The sequence below is a fragment of the Lonchura striata genome, chromosome 3 (assembly GCF_046129695.1).
Source record: "Lonchura striata isolate bLonStr1 chromosome 3, bLonStr1.mat, whole genome shotgun sequence".
NCBI classification, from domain to species: Eukaryota; Metazoa; Chordata; class Aves; order Passeriformes; family Estrildidae; genus Lonchura; species Lonchura striata.
In genome coordinates this window covers 70,016,656-70,037,725 of record NC_134605.1, presented here as the reverse complement: position 1 = coordinate 70,037,725, position 21,070 = coordinate 70,016,656, and the positions used below count along the sequence as shown (strand labels likewise).

Here is a 21,070-nt window from a genome sequence, read left to right as displayed (position 1 = left end):
TGGGATATTATTAACACATGCCATTACCTCTGTACATTCATAGAGCCAGGACTACTAAAAATCTATGACTAATCGTAGCTTGTAATCCTTTTATGTACTGTGTCAAGGCTGATGTAATGAAAATTAGAATTAGCCCCAAAATCAACTGCAGTTAAGTCCTAAGCCACTTAAAATTATGGTGACAAATACAAACGTAAGCAAAGAAGTCGCTTAAAAATTTCAATATCTAACTTCAATTTTATTCAACTTAAAAAACCACAAACAACACAAAACCAAACCAATGCCACCTTTACAATTTCCAGTTGTTTCCCAGGGCAATACAGTTCTCTCTAGATGCACAGTCATCAGAAACAGGGTCAATGCATTACATTTGCTAAATAAATAGTAAATAGTAAAAGCAGTGACTTCGCTTTAAATCAAAGACCAAAATTCTGAAACTATTTACCTTGAAATCCCCAATTTCATTACTATTAATGGGAAGCTGTTGGGTACCACCTTCTCTTTAACACCATGTGCTGAGAGCACTGGCATGGAAGCAAGAGGAAATGTTTGGTTGTTTGGTACAAATTTGACTACTGCCACTTCCAAACTTTGGAAACAATTTTAAGAAAAGCTGTAAACAAGTCCTGAACTATACCTATGAAACATACCTACTTTTTTTTCCAAATCTAGGGAAACAATTTCTACTGTACATAATGACACCTAATTCTTTTCTGCTTTCACAAAATGATTGAGAATGGAAGAGATAATGATAATCTCTGGAAATTGTTAGAGGCAGAGATTGTTCAGATTCGGTTTATAAATAACCATTTCACATGCCAATAGAAAAATCGTTTACACCACTGTATTTCAAAATACTGTCTCCTTTTCTTTTAATTTCAGTTAAAATCTAAAGCTCTGGGAATTTCAAAGCAATTTATTAAGAACAATGCATCTATAAATATTTATTTTAATGTCAAATTTAAAAAGTACCTCTGCATATTCAGAAGTAGAGGAAAAGAACAGAGTTACCTGAAGGTCATGTAAGTTGCAAAGTATATCATGCACTCTGTTCAGTATCTTATTTCAGCTTTTACAAGAAGAACTATAGGTGTTTCTCATTTTTCAAAGACTTCTAGTTCTCTTGCATAAAAAAAGCTTCTGCCTGTGTTATTTTGGTTTCATTTTGCACAAGAGAAAACAATTATTTGCTAGTTGACTAATATACACATAGGCCATCTAAAAATTTATTTTTCAGAGCCTTGAAGTATTTTATAGTATCTCAGAGGTTCAGGTATTTTTTATAAAATACTATCCAAATTCAAAGGAAAAATAATCTAAGCTAGCAGACATCCTTATCTGTTCACATCCCCTCTCACACTTTATTTTCTTATGGAGCACAATTTCCAGCACCACTTGCAATAGTTCTGGGAAGTATCCTTCCCAAAACCATTCTTACTAGGAGACTATCAATGCTCATTAAAGGAGTTTTGGTCTAGTGAAGATCAACTAGTAAGTATTTTTTGATAGCAAAAAAAAGGTGACCAGTTTGACATAAAAAAAATGCCTTGACTGTTTGGCGCAAAAAAGGAATTATATCCAAGTCTTTGCTTCCTTACACTGCAAGGAACCATCTTCTGAGTAACTGAGTAACTACAGTGGAAGAAAATGTTTAAATATTATATTTAAATTAAATTACAATTTATATGGCAAGACATACAGCTAAGCACGGGCCCCTACAACTTCAGAATAAAACTACATAGCAGGCTAAAGAGGATAGAATTCTGATAGGGAGAAATATGAGCAACATACAAAGAAATAATGGCAAAGAAATTATCTAAAACACAAGAGGCACTCATAACAGGAGAGAAAAAATTGTAGAAGTGCAAATGGAAAGAACACAAGTCTTATACTAAATGCTTTGCTACTGAAAATAAACAATGCTTTCAAGAAAAGGTTTTCAACTGCAGTTAAGAAAAAACTTTAATTGTAAAAATTACAAGCAGGACACATATAGTCAGGATTTCTGAGCAGAGTTTAGCACCAGCAGCATTTCAATCCTCAAAACAGAGAGCTCTCTCATTACAATAAAAAGAGCGAAAGTGCATTTAGGCATTTCTAAATATCACAGGTTAAGTTTCCCACAAGAACCAAAGACTTTATGAAGTATCACAGTGAAGAAACATTTACTGGTTTTAATTATACAGTTTCTTTTCTTACCTTCCCTGCTTCGAGCCATTATTATTAGTTGGCAGATCACATTAATCATTTCTTGAAGTAGTGCAGGACTCTTCTTAAGGATAAACTGCTGATCTGCAAGATACAACTGGCTGCAATTATGCTGTACTACTTTTAGGAAAAACAATCAATTACATGAACTGGACCATTTAATGGCATGGTCTTCACTTCTATTCACTCTTGTATTACCAAAAATGCCACTTTATTCTCACTGACATATCCATCTGTAACATTTCTTAAATAAAACAGGAAAATGAAAGCGCACAGAGGAAACAAATTTTGTATACCAGCTTCCACACTAAACAAAATAATATTTATTAAATCCACCTAAAAAGAAGCAACAGGATGGCACGGACAATTTACCAGTCATACTAAAATCAGATGAATTCTTTATGTAATCACAGGTTAAAACCAGGATTTTTAATTTTAAGTGAAACACCAGTTTTGCAAAAAACATTATTTGCAAGGTTTCAACTTCTTTCAAATGTAGTTCTGTGAAGTTCTAAGTACAAACAGTAAAACAAAGGTGAGATCTTTTTCATGTCTTTTTAAAGATGATTATTTTTCTTTTGAAAGGAACTAAAAAATTTGAAGCAAAGCATTTTCCCTGGTTTGTGTTTGGTTTTTTTTATTTCCATTAAAACGCAGAACATCTCAACTTTGCCAGTCATTCTAAAACTATGGCTCTCATGGCTGAAACTTAAGAAATGAATTTAGAAACATTTCTGTTTGAATATTGAAAAGTATTAAAAATTCCAAAACACACACCAAAGTTCACAGGTAACTGATATTTAAAGTTCTAATCTTGTCATCTTTACTTCACATAGTGAGCTAAACACCTCCAAAAATAAATACACATGGAAATGCTATAGAGAGCAACATTATGCTGACCTTGTATTTCTTTGCTCTGAAAAGCAAATATACTTCACGTTTAACTTTTTCTTCTATTATAAAAATCAAAAACAATTTATCTAAGCAGTATTTAAAAAGTAAAATATCAGTATTGTAGGGCTGTCAGGAGAGTGAGGAAATGTTAAGTAAATGCTCTTAGGGGTCATTAGAGTTGAAAAACTAAGCAGCTTGCATACAGACTATTGAGCAGAGATCCATTCAACTCTTTGTAAGACAAAAATCAAAAGTACTCTAGTATGCAGCATTTTGCTCTGTTTCCAGTTAGGGGAGAAGCCATTACCTTCTTCAAGGACCTCAGGAACTGGCATCCGGGCAAGATGAGTCAAGAGCAGAACTCTGGCTTTCAGACTGTAAGGGTAGGTGAGAGGAGGCTCATTCTTTTTTAAATTTATGCCACCAATTTCTCTGATTAGCTAAAAAAAAAAAAAAAAAAAAAAAAAAAAGGGTTAAAGAGCTATTTTATTGTAAAATACAGGCAAATACAGGAGAAGAGTTCACAAGGGAAAAAAAAAAAAGCACGTTCACAAAAACAAGAGTTTAAGTAACTTTTCCTTTGAAATTTCTGTAGAGATTAATAATTAGCCATTTTTCTTCAAAACCCAGCTCCAAAAAGTTAAAAAGTGTCTTTATATACCTTTTTTCAATGTGTGAACAGATGGGATGTAAAGATTTGCATGCAAGAAACTTGTCTTATGTAGTGTTAAATAAGTTTGTACTGACAGATAAATATTTTTAATATCTGATTCTACTGCCAACGTTTACTAGATTCAACCATATTTCTAAGGCATTTACATTGAACTTAATATGCACCAGCAACAACATCACCTTGAGACCTTTCACCCATCTAAGACACAATGAACTTCCCTAGGAATAATTTCAGATAAAACAGGAAGGAGGTTTACAAGCCTGAAATCTCTTGTAGGCTGAAAATTTTAACTTCATTATAAACCACACCAACTTGAAAAAAACATGGTGTTCTTTACTCAGGATGACCTTTCCTGTTCCCCACAGTTCAAACAGGCATAAGTAACAGTAGCTCAGATAAAGTAGCATTAGTACATGGCCCAGAAGCTTCACTTTTTAAGCTCAAAAATTCCAAAATCTTAAAACAAAAAGAGAACTTTGGGTATCAACAGCTAAGCTACACCAATCAGTCTTTCCCCACACTTGAAAAAAGTCTTTCACCAATCTTTCACCACACTTGAAAAAAAGATTTCTGATTCTGTGCTTATAAGAAATTTATAAGAAGTTTCTTATAAGCACATTCTGGTGCAACCCCAGATCAAGAGCAGAAAACTTAGAAACAAGAATTTTGTGAAAAATGGATCATGGCCCCAAAACCAGGACATACTAGCGGAAGCTATTGGCAATACCATTCTGTGTTGATGCTTCAGTTAATTGTTCTGTCATACAGTCAGAAAAAAACCACAGATGACACTGAATACTGGACCTTTAGAAAGGGAACAAAATCTGTTATAAAATGCAAAGTCACGCACTTGCATACTAACAAGAACAGCAGCTCAAAGATGGGAACCTGTTAGCTGGAAAACAGAGATACCTAAGATGGGGAAATTCTGAAAACTTACTGATCCCACTCTAGTTGTACTAAACTCCCATGTAAAATAGCTGTGGAAAAGAGTATGCTGAAAGTCATTCCCTGCAAAAATACAGGAATAGTAGTGCCACCAACTAAGGCACTGTTAAGATTTAACATAGAAAACTGTGGACAATTCTAAGCAGATCAAAAATAATGTAATATTTAGAAATCTATCAACTGGGAACAGTACCCTGTTCAGCACACAGCAGGAGGAGCAAAATGAGCCTTTTGGAAAAGAGAGGAATGAAAGACAGCACTTTTTCTAGTTTAGCAAAACAAAGACAAAAAGATGACTAATGGGCTATTGCTTCTGTCTACAGATGCGTAAGGATACACACAGCAAGAATAGTTTAGACTCCAGAATGGTGATGATAAAAACCAAGGATATAAATTGGTCACAAACAAGACTCCTAATCATTAGAACAGCAAGTTCTGAAACAGCTTCTCAGCAGGATATGGTTACAGAAGGCTTGACTGCTTTTTAAATAATGAATGATTAAACATAAAAGGCCTTGCAGAATGCCAATGCTGGCAACAGCATGGTGAAGAACCATTGATCAAGGTCTTTTCCAGCCTTTTGCTCCCATATTTCAGCTCCCTCAGTGGCTGAAATACCCCACTTTGAGTAGAAGATGGAATTGCAGTAAAGTCCACAACAAGATAAATAACTTGTAAAAGAGAAAAAGACATTTGAGTAAAACAGACTGAGATATCTCTTACTTTTACATCACATTTAAAACATGAGAATTCAACTGTGTGCATGCAAAGATTATATTTGTGACACTATTTCCCCCTCTTTTTTCAACTCAAAACATTTTCATTGGAGCATTTTGTATACTGTTCTTTAAAACTTCTTAAATCAAAGCCTTAGTTTCTGCTAAATAAGTCTTTCTAAAACTCTGCTAGTAAAAATTGTTTGCCGCAGTATGCATTTACAGCATCTCTGATGCCATTGGAAACACTGAATGGAAATTAATATAAAAGGCAATCAGAGGGGAACAGATATTCATGGAGGAATCTTCATGATATTTAAAGACATTACTAATTCAGACATTGGATAGTAATTTTATTTTACTGGTAACGCACTCAACCAGATTTGTGTTGACGATTTAAAAGAACATCAAATGGTGATCACCTCCTTAAGTCAATTCTCAACATTTTTAAGGATTAACACTAATTTCCTATTTACTTTACCCCTCCCCAAAAGTCAAATACAGCAGCCTATATACTAAACCAATTCCATTTAAAATAAGCATTAGCACCATTAATACTATATTTTCTTTTTAAAATGTTTAAATCAAGTCTAGCTCATATATCTGAAGGGATACAGTTGCCTCACTACAAAGTTAATGCCTGAAGAACTTGAATTCTGTTAGCTGGTCATCCAGAACCATCACCTCCCTCTTCCCTAGAAGAGGACAGTTAAAACACCTCTAGACATGACTGACCTGAGGTATCTGGATGTTGTCTGCTGGTCTGCTTGTCGCATCTTTATTGTACTGAGGATCAAATTCAGATGCCCCTGCTAAAACCATGATAAGCCCTGAAAAGAGAATTGGAGTCAGACAAAGAAAAGGTCAACATCCTAAAGCCACCAACTGATTTCTACAGAACCTTTAGTCATAAAACTTATCCCCCATAAAACACTCCTCCCCCAACAACCATGAATACCCATGCCCTCTACTTCATGGATCAGTTACTACTGCCCCAGGGCAAAGGATGCAGGAATCAATGTCTGGCACAAAACAAATTATTCAAAGCTCAATTTTGCATGGTACGAAGTCCAGCATTTGACACTTAATGTCTTGAAAAAAACATAATTACACTTCATTAGGACAAGCAGAAACCACTGCACAGCAGTTTGACTACTGCATGCTCACAGCACCATTCCTCTCAGCAACCCATGTGCCTGCAGCAGTACCACAATGTGCATGGAAGAGGAAGGCAGAAAGGATAAAATTTCAGCTCCATTTTCTGCTCAATCAGCATTGAAAATTCACCAAAAAAATTATTGTAATTACGAAAAAAGCAGTCAAATAATCCTACAAACAAATGGCAAAAAGATGATGGACCACTCTTTTCTTAATGTGATTAGGAAAATCCATATTACCACAAAACATTCCATAGTGTAATTAAAATGAAAGCCCTAGATAACTGGGTATTTAAGTCCCATTATGAGCTTCCCGCTCATGAACATACCAGACCCCTCAGCCACACAAGAGAGCTCAAACAATCATTTGCTCCAGTTAAAATAACTTTTTCAGCAGTAGTTACTCAAGCTTCCTTCTTATATTTTAAGCTAGTGCTCTTACGAGCAAGTCGAAGTTATTTTTGCCTACCTGCAGTGCCCAGTGAATTCAAACTAGTAACAATGAGTCAAGTTCCCTGAGCATCAATTTTCATTTCCATGCTCAATTATCTATTCACTTCCTCAGCACAGCATATTGAAGACTTTCAGATGACTATAAATATCTTCCCATTATTTAAGATGAAAAATTAAAATCTCCAGGAAAGGAGATTCTCAAGGTTTGTTTGTGCTGAAGCTGGAAAAAAATACCTTAAAACAAGGCAAGTCATGAAGCTTTATCTCATCCTTTTCCTAGCCTGGTTTGGTTATATTTGCTGACACTGATATACCACACTACAGTGGAATTCACAACCAAGCAAAAGCCTTACCTGATCACTGTGTGGTTTGTCTAAGCCACCTCAGCTGCACCTCAGTTTTCATTCAGACTGCACAACAGACCTCAGCAGAAAAAAATTACCTGCCTCTGAACACTTTTAGGTAGTTCCACAATAAGTCCTTAAATAAGGCCATTTAACCTAGAGTTCACTTTTTAGGAGGGACACAGCAAGCCTCACAGCTTGAGCGAGGTTCAGTATGAAACAAATTACTTTAAAGAACAAGTCTGAAGAAAGAAAGTGATCTCACTAAACTTCTAAAGTCTCACCTACTCTCTCTTTTCTCACCTAACAGAAGATAGGAAAAACCATAAGAGTATGACAAAATAGAGTATAAAATGGTCTGAATTAATCCCACAAACGAGTCCATGTGTACTGTGAATAAAAGGGTAACATCTTTCCATACTCTTATTCCCTACACCATTTGGATCACCTGTGAAGCATTTCTGCTCTGTAGGAAAAGGATGGATCAAGAGCAGATTTCAGCAATCTTCCAGCAAATTTAAAGTTGAAAAACAGTGCAATTCAAAGGAGTAAGAAAATATATTTATGAACACTTCTTCAGAAGGCTTTGGGGGTTCTTCTATTCTGCCTTTCAATTGTTCTGAGCATGCAATTTAGTTAAGTCCAATCTAGAACTAAGTAGTACTGTGCCAATTCCTCACGCTTATTCCAGCCCCCAAACTGTAAGATATAATTTTGGACCAACAAAATACATCTAATACTAAAATACAGTTTTCCTCAGAAAAATGGGGGGGGAGTGTTATTACTTTAGAATCAGGGAGTAGACAAGAAAAGGAATTATACTGAAAGCTACAAATAAGTAATAAAATAACATAAAATTAAATTAATAGCAATTTTTGAACAGAATTTTACCTCTCTAGTCTAACGTCTAAAAACAGGAAATGCTATTTCATTCTTTATGCATACAAAAATTGTATGAAGCCCCTAAATTTTTTTTTTTTATACTAACAGAAGAAAACACACAGAGCTTGACTCCTACTGGCAAATGAGGGCTACAGGCAGATCAGCATGTTTTTCCCAACATACAATACCTCTTTTTTTTTTTTTTTTTTCCCATGTATAGATAGACATAAATATATATATATACAATTTCCTCTCCCAAACATTTACTTCTTACAGACTGTTCTTCACCTGCAACGGAATTAAGTTTTAAAAATACTCTAAAGGAACCAGAAACATTACTTTAGCCTAATTAAGGCCTATAAAATAGAAGTATTTTAATGTCAGCAGACTAACACTTCCAGAGGAACACATCTACAGTTCAAGGTGGCTTTTACTTACGTTTCATGTCCATGTTCCGGGTTTTATAGACAAAATATGTATATATTTGAGTTGTCCGAATGAGAATCTGATCTCCACTGTATCGTATTGATCGGTACCACCAGGAACCCTGAAATATTCAACAAGAACAGACTGAGGTCAGCTAAGGAAGCATCAAAACAGCCATACTGCACAACCTCATGTCCCTCAACAACCAGATAAACTCAACCCAGCTGATATTATATATGTTGAGGTGAACTTAATTTTAGAAAGGAGAGGGAAACAAAATATATTCGCTGACACGAACTTTAAAAGCACAATGATAAATTAATCTGAGAAAATCTAATGTTAAACATTTTTAAATGACCTCTAGCCTAGAGAAATTTTCCCCAGCATATACACCTGCACACATACACACTGCTTGGTTTATTTCTGGTGTTTTTTTAATAAATCCACTAAGCAATAAATTCACTCAATTTATCACTTTCTATGTATGATGTGATAACTCTTTACAGTGCAACTCAGTATTCAAATCTAGTTCAGGCAAGTCAAGACCAAACCAAGAACAAAGATTTCTTTCACTAAGAGAAAATTTGCAAAACTGTGATTTAAGTCACCTGACCACAAAATGCTTTTCAGAAGAGGAATCTGGAGGTGGCATGGGACCCTTGCTGTTAATTGTCAATATTAAGCCATACACCTTCAGATTGACAGAAGAAGAGCAACACTCTGATAATTATCTAATTAGCATTACACCAGTGATTCAGATTACAGAACTCTACAGTGGTTGTACTCTCTAATATATTTTCAGAAAAATGATGTGCTGGGTTATAAACAGCAATCTGTTCATTACACTCCTCCCTATAAGCAAAGCTCATTTAACATAAGAAAACACATCGAAGACACTCCTCAATCTGCTGTGAAATTTACTATCAGTGAAGAGCATCAAGCAGCAAAGCAGTAAATAATGCTTACTATTATTAGTTTAATAACAGGAATTCCCCCATTATGGAAATAATTCTGCAATCTACTTAATTGTTTGGGAAATACTCAAGGACTGGCTCCAACAATTTTTTTAATAAATTAGGTTTGATTCTTCCATGAATAGATGAATGCTGATACAAAATAGTACACAACTTTCTACAATGTTTTTCTGCATAAAAAAATTAATTATAATCCCACAGCTACCAAATATTTGTGCAGGTATTGGAAGAAAAATGTACCTAGCCAGTCCAAATCTACATGAGAAAGGCTGCCCTAACTGCTTCTGCAGATATAGCTCCTGTCTCTCGCCTCACGTACAAAACATTACTTAGGTCAGTGGAAGTCTGGAAAGAACTACTTATCAGTATTGTCCTTTCTCATTAATCTGGATTCAAAGGGTGGAAATAGCCTTACTTTATTTTAGATGCCAATCAAACATAGGATGACTATAATGCAGTTAAATTTGCCTTCTTTATTGATTCATAAAAGTGAAACAGGCCTATTAGAGGCATGAATTATCTTGTATGACTACTTTCAAATGGAATGATAAAATAACATGCTCCATAAAAATGACTATTCCTCTTCATTGACTTATAAAAGAAATTTGCAGTGACAAGTCGGAACATATAAGTCTACATCTGGTATGGGGCAAGAAGAGGTAGAATACTTTTTCTGTGCTCAGAACATTTGTTTGTACCAACAAGGTTGTTTTCCCTTCACTTGAGCTATGATAAACCCGGTGTAAATCACTAAAAGTATGTGTATATAAAAAAGCATCAACTGAATCCTAAAAGGAAGGCATGACATTTTTTTGCATCCTGGATTTTAGACTTTTTATTCAACCATTTGTTGAAGTCAGCATATTTAATCTTCTAAGCTAAATTTTCAATTACACAGAGAGACTCAAAGGGAAGGAATAATGTGTGAGTCTTTGTACACACTGATGCAAGCAACTGCCAAGACCTCAGAACACTTTTTCAAATTAAAATCTTCTTTTCAAGAACATGAGGGCCTTTTGGTGTCACTTTTCTGAGTCTTGCTTCATGCCACACCCCAAATGCACAATCACTGTGTAAGAAAAATTGTTCAAAAGCAATACTGTAGGGCGAACCCAAGCCCTGAAATAACACTCACCTACCAATTGATTCCTCACACAAAGCAATGTCAAGGGCAGATCTCATGGTGTACAGAAGATCAATAAAAACTGAAGTTATTTAAACAGAGGCAGTCAGGAAAAACAAAATAACCATCTCCTTCACCTACAGTATTCATTCTAGCACCACCAGCTAAAGACATCTCAGTCTTTACTATTACACCACTGAGTATCTTCTTGAGTTTACATCACCTCAATAGTTTTCTTGAGAAAGAAGTTACAAGACAAATACATAACTTAATAATTCTTGTGATATCCAGTATTTTCCTTGGAGTCCTCTCTCTATCATGGCACTGCATTTTTCCGGAAACTCTATAGCAGTTACACTTTTTTCACAATAAAAGAAGACACCACCTGTTAAAAAACACCTCACTTGCACCCTCTACGAAAGGTAAGAATGAGAACTCTATGACAGCTTTGTTTACAACTTGGTTATAGAGAGGAGAATATCAGATACTACTTACCACAACAACTGGAAGAATAACCATAAATGCTAATCCATATACAAACAACACCTACAAAAATAATACAAAACATACTGTATTAGATACTGTGGCTACTTAATAGCACTTTTGTTTAATCTTTATTCTAAAATAGTCAAGTAGTATTACCACAAGCTTACTAAAAATTGTCATAAGCTTATAATAGTGTCACTATTTCTGAAGAGCAACTTACAAGTAATATAACTAGGTATGGCTTAAAAAAGGAGTGTCAGTTTAGTGTGATTCACATATGAATCAGTTGAAATGATTCACACAATGTCACAGGTCAGTTTCTTTAATAAATAAAAAGTTGGCAGCAAGACTGTGATGCAGCAGACAAACAATGAAAAGAAATCAAGTGGTTAAGAAAAACACCTTGCAGCAACAAATAAAACAGGAAGAACATTTAAATACATTTAGATTAGAGCATCACTAGCAAATCAAATGGAACTAGAGAAGTCCAGCATGCAGCTGTGTTACCTTGCAAGTGTGAACACACACTTCGTAGCAAAGGTGACCACAGTAGAACCTCATTGTCATTGGAATAAGATCCACCCAAACATACTGACACTTTACTCTCAAACGTTAGATTTAAACTACTCTTAACACTCACGACTCCTGAAATTTGCTTCAAAGATGTGCACTTGATCCAACGTATTAATGTGTTTAGACTAAAAATGCAGTATTAAGCAAATTCTTTTTCAAAATCACTTAAAAGTTCACCTTAAAATCTTGAGCTAAGTAAGCTGACTCACCAAAATTGAATTTTTCTGATCCACAATCCAAGCTGGCAAAGCTATACCAAAGCTTGTAGCTGTAGGATGAAAGAAAGTAAGTTCATTATAAAATACTGAGAAACATTTTTGAAGTCACATTATGTCTAACAAAAAAACAAAACCACCAACCCACAAAAAACCTGGTCGTGTTTATTACTTCAATAAGCAAAATTTTAACAAATACAGCAAAATCAAGAAACAAATTAGAAATATGCCAAGTATGCAATAACAGGACTTAAAACACCTGAAATACCAAATATTTTAGCTTAACATATTGCAGTGAAATAGATGGGCAATACTTCTTTTTATAAAAGAGAATTGGAGTCAGACAAAGAAAAAATAATTTTTATAAAAATTTTTATAAAACTTTTAAAGATTTGTGAATTTTGCATTGCAGAATTTTCAGCAGTTTAAATACTTATATTTATGTAAGCAAATGAACTGCAGGAAAATTATCTCAGCAAATTACTTCTATGGGAAATTCTATTGGTTTGTCCCACTAAGAAAACGTTCTAAGCTGTAAACTGTAAACACAAGACCCTCTGTCAGTTCAAATTTCTGTGTAATTGGTAAAAAAGAAAGAGGAACACGCTTCAATTCAAAAGAAGTTAGGCTACAGAAAACAGAAGATGTGATTCTCTAACATCTCCAGTATACAGATCTGAATAAAGAGTAGCATAAAATAGCTTTTCAGACACAGGTGGTAATAAATTAAATTTTGCAAACACTATCCATCCCAATACTAAGAGTTCCATGAAACCAACAGTGGAAAGAAAGGAAAGTAAGGCTTTATCAATTTCTAGGACCTGCTTAAAAGAAAAACACCATGTTTTCCTTTGTACTAGCAATACTTCTTTGTCTATACAGAACTAGAAGACTACAATACATAGCTTGGGTGCATGTTTTTACACCACACATATATACATACAGAGAAGATAAATTCCACTAAATTAGAAAGCCCCTCACACTTTAATGTGGAACAAGGTTAGAGAATAGAAGAGAGAGAGAAAACTTCAGGGACTTCTCCCACTCTTCATATGTCTCAAATAATAATGAGAGGCCTAGAAATAAAGCAGAGAATTCTAGCTTTACTGGAGTCTGAGGTAGAGTTTTCAGCAGAGCAGAAGGCTTAAGGTTCACAGTACAAACTGCTAGCCTGCCAAAAAATAATTTCATTTTGTCTTCTGGGAATGCAAAGTCTCTTAGGTTTGTGAATACAATCACTAAGCCAACCAAGGATCTTTGTGCCTTCTCAAGTTTTGGCTGAGTTTTCTTTTGAAGTCACAGCTTCAGGTCCATTCAAGGACACTGACACAACTGCCTAACCTCAAATTCTATGCCTTGTCAACATTAAGTGAGTAGCTTATGGATGTGAAAATCAATTTAGCATCCAGAAAGGTCCTAGAAAAGCTATTAAAATTTATGGTACCATTTTGCTGATATTGTGACAGCATTTCTGAAGAAAGATTTTAGATTTTATCTGTATTTTGTAGCAAGAGGGATAGAGACCTCCTAAGGAAGTACTAGAAGCTAGGAGCTGATAGAAATCTGTTATGCTATAAAACACAGCGATTAAAGAAGCTGATTCACCTCCTTAGTCCATCAGAAATGCCTTTGTCAGACTGTGATATAGTTGGCAAAGATTTTTTTTGAAGGAAGAGGGAAGAATTTTTTTATTTCTTTGAAACACCAGTTCAGGACTAGGGCTGTTATTTTAACTTTAAAAATTAATGTCCTATTGAGTGGATATAATTCAGAAGTAGAATTCACAGCACAGATGACTGAGTACCCTCATGTCGTTCTGTAAGCTCAGAATTAAGTTACAAATTCCATTTATTATTTCCAGTCTGGCTGTAACTCATTCTACACAGATATGTTGTATAACTTGCAATAACAAATGGCATGTTTCCATTTTGCCTGTAATGAGTATCAGCTAGAAACATGCAACATTTTTCTTTAGTAGGCCACTTAAACAATACAAAGGTGTTTTACAAGCAATTCACACAACTGCAAGTAGGGAAAAAATTATTAACTTTCAATCTTAAATTCATTTAGTTTGGATCACCTACTGTAAAACTTCAACACACCATCACCACAATTATTTTCATGTAGCAACCTGCCCAGAAACTGGGCCAGAAATATCCCCATGTACATCCTTCCAAAGTGTGTTTATTGCACTATGGCTAGTTGTTAATTTTTCAATATACATCTCTAGTATTTGATCATAAATACCAAGAAATGTTTAAAATTGATAAGTTTCTGATAAGCAGTATTCTGTTTTCTGCTTATACCTCCACTAATATTGGCAAGTCTCCCTAGATACTTACTGAAGCCAATTTAAAAAATTCTTCTTTTTACCATAATAAAAAGTTTGAGAAGCAAACTCTTTATTGCCTTACGCTGCCACCACCCCCAGAGCCAATTTCACAAGCAAAGAATTGGTCAGATATGTTGCTTTAATCCCAGCAGGAAGTTATTATATAAGTGCTTCTTGACTGATCACATATTACACATCTCAATGTGCAGCGATTACAGAACCTCTGTCATGCATAATTGTTACCTTGTGGTCCATCTGGATTACCAAATTCTTCCCAGTTTTTTCGTGATTCTTCATCAGTTAAGCTAGTTACAAGAAGAGAGATTAAGTTAATACGTTTCTCTAAACCATTAACAACTAGAAACTTTAAAATGTCACAGTCATACTATCCTTTAGAGGTGGTTTGGAAATCTAAACAGCTTCTGGTATTTTTTCACACTAAACCTAGTAGGAAACAATACTGCTGTTTTTGATACACAGGTGAATTCTTTAAGGACTCTGACAGAAAATCAGACACAGAAGATGCACATGAAGAAGATGGCACAATCACATATCCCTTTCATGACAGTGGCTGCATACCCACCACAACACAATATTTCTTGATGCCAGGTTACAGCACAGAAAATTTTGAAAGAGTTTGAAATTCATCTTATTTTTTGGAAGGAAGGTAAAGATAGAAGATTGATCAGAAGTAGTCCATAGGGGCCTTCATCTTATTCTAGACCTTTAGCCTTTGACAGCCTGTGTTTGGTTGTTTTTGGGTTTTTTCCCCTGGAACTCCCAAATTTCATAATTTAATACTCTTATTAAATAAGACACCGCCTCCTAAATCTTACAGTTTCTGTGCCTGTTCAGTAATGAGTATTTTGGCAGTCATATGCTACCTTGACAGAATCCCTGTTACTAGAAGGAACAATACTGCTTTAGAAAACAGAATACCTGGCTTTCACTGTATGAAAAATTTTATCTCACATAAGAAACCCAGTGAAGAAGTCACACCTCTCCTGATCATTTCTAAGTCTCCCATTTGTTGACAAACACTCACCAAGGGCAGCTTTTATAATATTTCAAGACAGCATGGCTAAGGAACTTCACCATCATTTACCTCACAATATACCTCTACCACAGCCCATGCACTAGTGTTTGAAGTATCAAACTGCAGCACCAAGTATTTGAGTAGTGGCTTGCAAAGCAAATAATTTATATGTTTCAGGAGTTCAAAAAGGCATACAAGAATTTCCTACTGAAAAGATTTTTAAAGCAACAGAGATGTGTTTAAGCAAAAAGTATGATTTTCAAACTGCTCAAGTGAGCATGGTTTTGGTTCTCCTTCCCACCTCTTGCCAAACAGGACTCTCCATCATTAAGGTTAACCACACACACAACTGACTTCAAAGCAGAAATCACCAACTTCCTAAGTTCTCCAATGATGTGACTGACCCAATAAACCCCAATAACTGATGAAGTCTCAGAGGCAATGGGCAAGAGTGACATGCTGTGACGACAGTGACTCAGCACAGTTGCTGCAGAGAAGCTGACTCCACCTCAGCACAAAGGGGACACAAAGTGGCCTTTGTTTTACATAAAAAAACCCACCAACAGCTGAGGGGATCAAATTGTGGTATAAACATTTCTCTTTGAGTGCATAAAAAAACTATGAATGTCTCAAGTTTGACACATCAGCATGGAGGGAGTAAATACCTGGCTCAATCCACCAGAGTATAAAAACCAGACAACTAGAATTCTGTAGAGAACAATGGGCTCCAGCTGGCATGAAGCCACACACGCCTTCCAGTCAGCATTGTGACAGTGAGTGTATTAGAGACAACAGTAACGGGAATCCCACTGGTGTTGTGATTGAACTGTGTATCTAAATTCCTGTGTTTTGATTTAGTTTATACCAAATTCTCATATTTGACATCTCTCAGTTAGTAAAATACTCTAGAGTAAAAGCAGATTCAAGGATTCAGCTTTTAAGAGCTATACAGGAATTATGAAACAGTCACAAGGTAAAAAATCAGGACTGCATGGCAAGCATAACTGGACAGGGGTACGGGCAAGCTGAGAGAAAACAGATCCAGAACAGTTAAAGTACAGTCTTTTACTCTTTGGCTTTACCAACAGTAAATATATTTTCTAAGCATCACTTCAAAACTGCTGTAACAGAGCAGCGGTTGGTAAAAATCACAACACCCATTTTGTTCTTTGTCATCTTTAAGATATATGTTATACTGGAAACACTTTTCCTAGCTGCTATGCAAGTTAACACAAAGAACTAACATCTTACAGTATTCTGACAGGTGCAAAACAAATTATCCTTCCTAACTTGCACAAAGCAAATACACATTGCAGGAAGACACGTTTTGACTTTTGTTATGTACCTGAACACATTTCTTCCTGCCTGCTTAGGCCATCCTTGCCCTTACTGTAAAGGCTGTTCTCCCCATAATATTATGATTCCCTTTTTTCACAGGTAAAGAAGAAACTTACGCTGCATAGGCCTTAGCAATCCTCATGAACATAACTTCATCTCCTCCTTTATCTGGATGGTATTTTAGGGAGAGTGCACGGTACTGTTTCTTTATTTCCGATATACTTGCTCCCTTCAAAAGGAAAGGTTTGCATTTATTAATAAATACCTTAAATAAAATTAATTTTCATATGTAATCTTAATACACATTGTGTAGTATTTTTCTAAACAATTCACTGAAGAATTATAACACTGGATCATTAAACTGTATTTTATTAAAACAGTATTATTTTTCTGATAACATTCTTACAACCATTATGTTTTTAAATGAAGACAGAAGTTCAGTCTAACTAAAAGACACTCAGATGACTGAATACTGGGTTTCATCTGGATTATCTTGCTGATCTATCCATAGGAACACACAAAAAAAGGAAGGATTTCTTATCTGTTTGGCAAATCTTAAACATAATCACAAATACAAGGAATTCTCACTTGCAATATTCTTCTATTTAACTATACTTCATAGATCAAGTATGATGGTCCACTTGCAGTTTGTATTCAGAAGTAAATCTGTCAGTCACCAGGAACAGCAGATTTCCCTGCCAGTTAAAAATGCCTTTGACTAGAATCATCCTACTCATAAATTATTTCAAACTTCTTGAACAAAGGGAATGCATTACCTATACCTGAGAAATATTGTTATTCTACTGCAGCATGTTGTTAAACGCCACCAACACAATGTCCTGTACATTAACTTCCAGCTTGGACTGTGAACTTCACTACTCAAGAAAATCAACAAAACTTAATAGTATGTTCAGCTAAAGTTTTTTCTATATGTTATCTGCTAAATTTTTCACAACAATTACCACATGACTTTTCAATGTTTTGTGCCAGAGAAACTAGCATGCTGATCTTAAATGCATAATAAACACAAAAGAATTTATTTACAGATGATGGTACTCTTTCAATAAATTTAAACCAGAAATTAAACTCCCCTGAGGCTTCACTTGCTGTTACCTTATCTCACTTTATACAGTCTATCATATTCCAACACAATTTATCAACAGCATGCCTCATTTAATGCACAAGATGGATTTACTCCATTATAAATTAGACTTCAACTAAAAGGTGTCTCAACACTAGATGAAGCATGCCAGACAGGGAGCAGAAACTAGAAAGTAGGGGAAAAAGAACAAAGGGAAGGGGAAAAAACCCCAAGCTGTTTGAGTAGAGATTTGTTTTCATGGCTCACATGAATGCTGCCTGTAAAAAAAAAAACAAAACTCATTTTTTCTCTCTGACACAGAGGGTGCACCCAGACAAGTTGACATGTTTTCCATCTACATTAATTTCTTACGCCTCATTTTCCAAAGCTAGGCTACAGAGGTTAGGCCTGACTTATACAAATGCTTACTAGCCTTGGACAGCTGGTGTCAGTCTCCTTGGAACACAGAGCATGCCTGTATATAACCACTTCTAAGATTCATCTTTATGCCTTGGATCCTATCTTTAAAACTGCAGTAGAGATACTTATTAAATAAATAATTAATATTTGAGCACCTTATGTTTTAGTGAAATTCCAGTGGTATGCTTCAAAAAGAGCTATTCTGTGTTCAAAACATAGTGCTGATATTGCATACAAAATCTGGTGTTAAGTACATTACTGGGACTTTGTTGGTGCTGTGGTTCTTATCTGGAGAAGAAAAGCCTCTTGTTATAAATTGATATGCTAACATAAAATAAAAAATTATCTTGGTTAGAGTGTGAATGAAAAGAAGAAGTGAATTACTGTGCATCAAAACTTCAAAGTGCTTGCATCTGCAACCATTTTATTTTTTTAAGTGGGGGGTGGTGTTGCTAGTGTTTTAGGGGTTTTTTTAACAACAATAACAATTCCATTATCTAACTACACTTCAGCATCTGTATCACTTCATTAGCAGGACTGGCTACAACTCTCAAGGTTCTACTTGAATGGTAACAGAGAAATCTGTTGATTTTTCACATAGTCCGAACAGAAAATCTTTCGGAAAATTTAATAGAAGTTGCCTGATAGTGAGAAACACACTCAGATTTTGAGCCCTACTTTTCTTGAGCCCTACTTCAACTATCTATCTGCACAACCATCTTTTCATCCTCCTTTTAAAAATCTCTGGCTTTCATTCAGCTTGTCCTTATGCTCCACATATGTCCACATGCCTCATCCTCAGTTCTTGAGGCATTCCAGAATTTGTTTTTTTGCCTGGATAAGTTGCACATGCCTTGAGCATGTGTATAAGTTTTCATAAATAAACACAAAGCTGTAATTCACTACATGCATTCTCTTCTTTCCCCTCTGGGTTGTTACTTGTAGAAATTTCCCAAAGATAACAAAGGAAAATACTCTGCTGACCTAATCCCTAGCCTGATTTGTTTAATCAAAGTTAACCCAGATATAAGAACATTAAAACTGCATGACTCCAATAGATACCGTTTAACAGTAAAAACTTGTATTGCTCCGTCCTGTGCACCGGTGAGAGAATTCATGTCAGCAATCAGTGAGACACAGAGGAGCTGAACAGCAGCTGAATTGCAGTAACTTGGCTCCAGACATGACAGGCAGGTGTCCCACCTGTCTAGCTAGAAACAGGCTACAGACTTCTCACCTGCTATAAATTACTTTCTTAGCACAAGGTAATGCTTTGCTGACAAGTCAACATCATTTAAAGGCAAGAGATGTATTTGCTAAAGTTCACATACATATTACGCTCTCTCACACTAACAATATACATCACATTTAATCAAAACAGGTACATTCAAAGCTCATTCATGTTCTTGTGCTGAGCTGGATCCACAGTGTATTTCTTCAGACTTGAGAGTGAACCATACCTCAGACTCCAGAAATGGAAAGATGACTCTGCTGTTATTCAAAAGAGGAGCCTTGTATCAGGAAATAATTAACATAAGCAGACATTCTGCTTGAGGTATTGTGGTTAAGATGAAGAGTTCAAAAGAAGTTCAGAAAGTCTCTCCTTGGGATATGTAACTTTTGGAATCGATTTTGAATAAGTTCTTCAATATAAACAAAGCAGTGCATCTATTTTCTAGATAGGCACTGTATCTTTTTTTAAATCCCTGTTTAATAAAGCTATTGGCTGGGATCACTGTTTAGAATTTGTTGCTTGCATTCACAGATATTCACAAGATTCAAGCTCGCCTGCCCTACATCAAAATGTGCATCACCAAGACTCTTCAGTGGAACCTCTCATTTACAAATACTGCTCTGTACAGAAATGGTACATCAAATGAATTAATGTTCTTGTTTATACAGTTTCTTCAGCATTCCTAGTTGTTCTTATTAAGAAGATTCACAAAGGGCATACAAAGCATATTTTTTTGTAGTTTTCCTGTACACAGAGCGGAAAACAACATCAGAATAGGCTTTTAAAATACCCACCTCACTACATAACTAGACTTTTGAAGGAGCTAGATATAAGAGTTATAAATTGGTACAGATATAGGCAAAAAACACATAACTGACTTTATAACACGCAGCAATAACTTTCTGCAGCAATAACATGTCAAAAAAAACCCAAAAACACTAGATAGATTCACTAGACTTACTTTGTTTGAAAAAAACAAGTCTAAGATTAGACATCTGCACACAGAATATACAGTTACAGTAGTACAGACTAGTGAAAGATGTTATTACTTACAGGATCCAAATGTAACACTTCATAAGGGTTGTATTCTTGATACTCTCTGTCTGTTTTGGAAACTTTATATGCAAGGAACAAAAATAATGCCCAGCCAGCAAGGAGGACTATTTTCCTGTTTGGAAAAAAAAAAAAATTTTAAATACACAAATCCACTAGCTCAAGCACCATTCTAATACGATTAAAAGCCATCTTATATCACTCTTCAAGAAACAGTATTAAAACAGCAAGAAACACTAAAGCAGGTATTAGTATTTCAGTTTTAATACCACTTTTTCTCCTAGTTTTTAACAATGACAATCCATTACCACCAAGTCTTCATTTTTAACTGTCTCTCCTCAGCAGGTATACATTATTATTTCCTATTTTTAAAGGATGATTTTTAACTAGATCCTAGACAATGTGTTAAAAAGAAAAAGAAACAAAACACAAAAAGCTGACAGAGGTGCATAACAGACAGCAAAATATTTTAAGGGTGGAAGTAACAAGGAACTGATAAAGCAT

The 21,070-nt window shown here is 35.2% G+C and overlaps 1 protein-coding gene across 2 annotated transcripts in view; it reads right to left on the bottom strand.

The window, feature by feature from the left end:
• Positions 1-21,070, bottom strand: part of SEC63 (SEC63 protein translocation regulator) — a 54,667-nt gene that overhangs the window by 18,554 nt on the left and 15,043 nt on the right. For both annotated transcript variants that reach the window (XM_021553824.2, XM_021553825.2), the window contains exons 3-11: positions 20,567-20,681; positions 16,895-17,007; positions 14,648-14,709; positions 12,067-12,125; positions 11,294-11,344; positions 8,714-8,822; positions 6,175-6,269; positions 3,410-3,542; positions 2,200-2,292 (exon numbers count right to left, since the gene is read on the bottom strand). In XM_021553824.2, the coding sequence (XP_021409499.1) occupies positions 2,200-2,292; positions 3,410-3,542; positions 6,175-6,269; positions 8,714-8,822; positions 11,294-11,344; positions 12,067-12,125; positions 14,648-14,709; positions 16,895-17,007; positions 20,567-20,681 (830 nt within the window). The remainder of the gene's footprint in view (positions 1-2,199; positions 2,293-3,409; positions 3,543-6,174; positions 6,270-8,713; positions 8,823-11,293; positions 11,345-12,066; positions 12,126-14,647; positions 14,710-16,894; positions 17,008-20,566; positions 20,682-21,070) is intronic.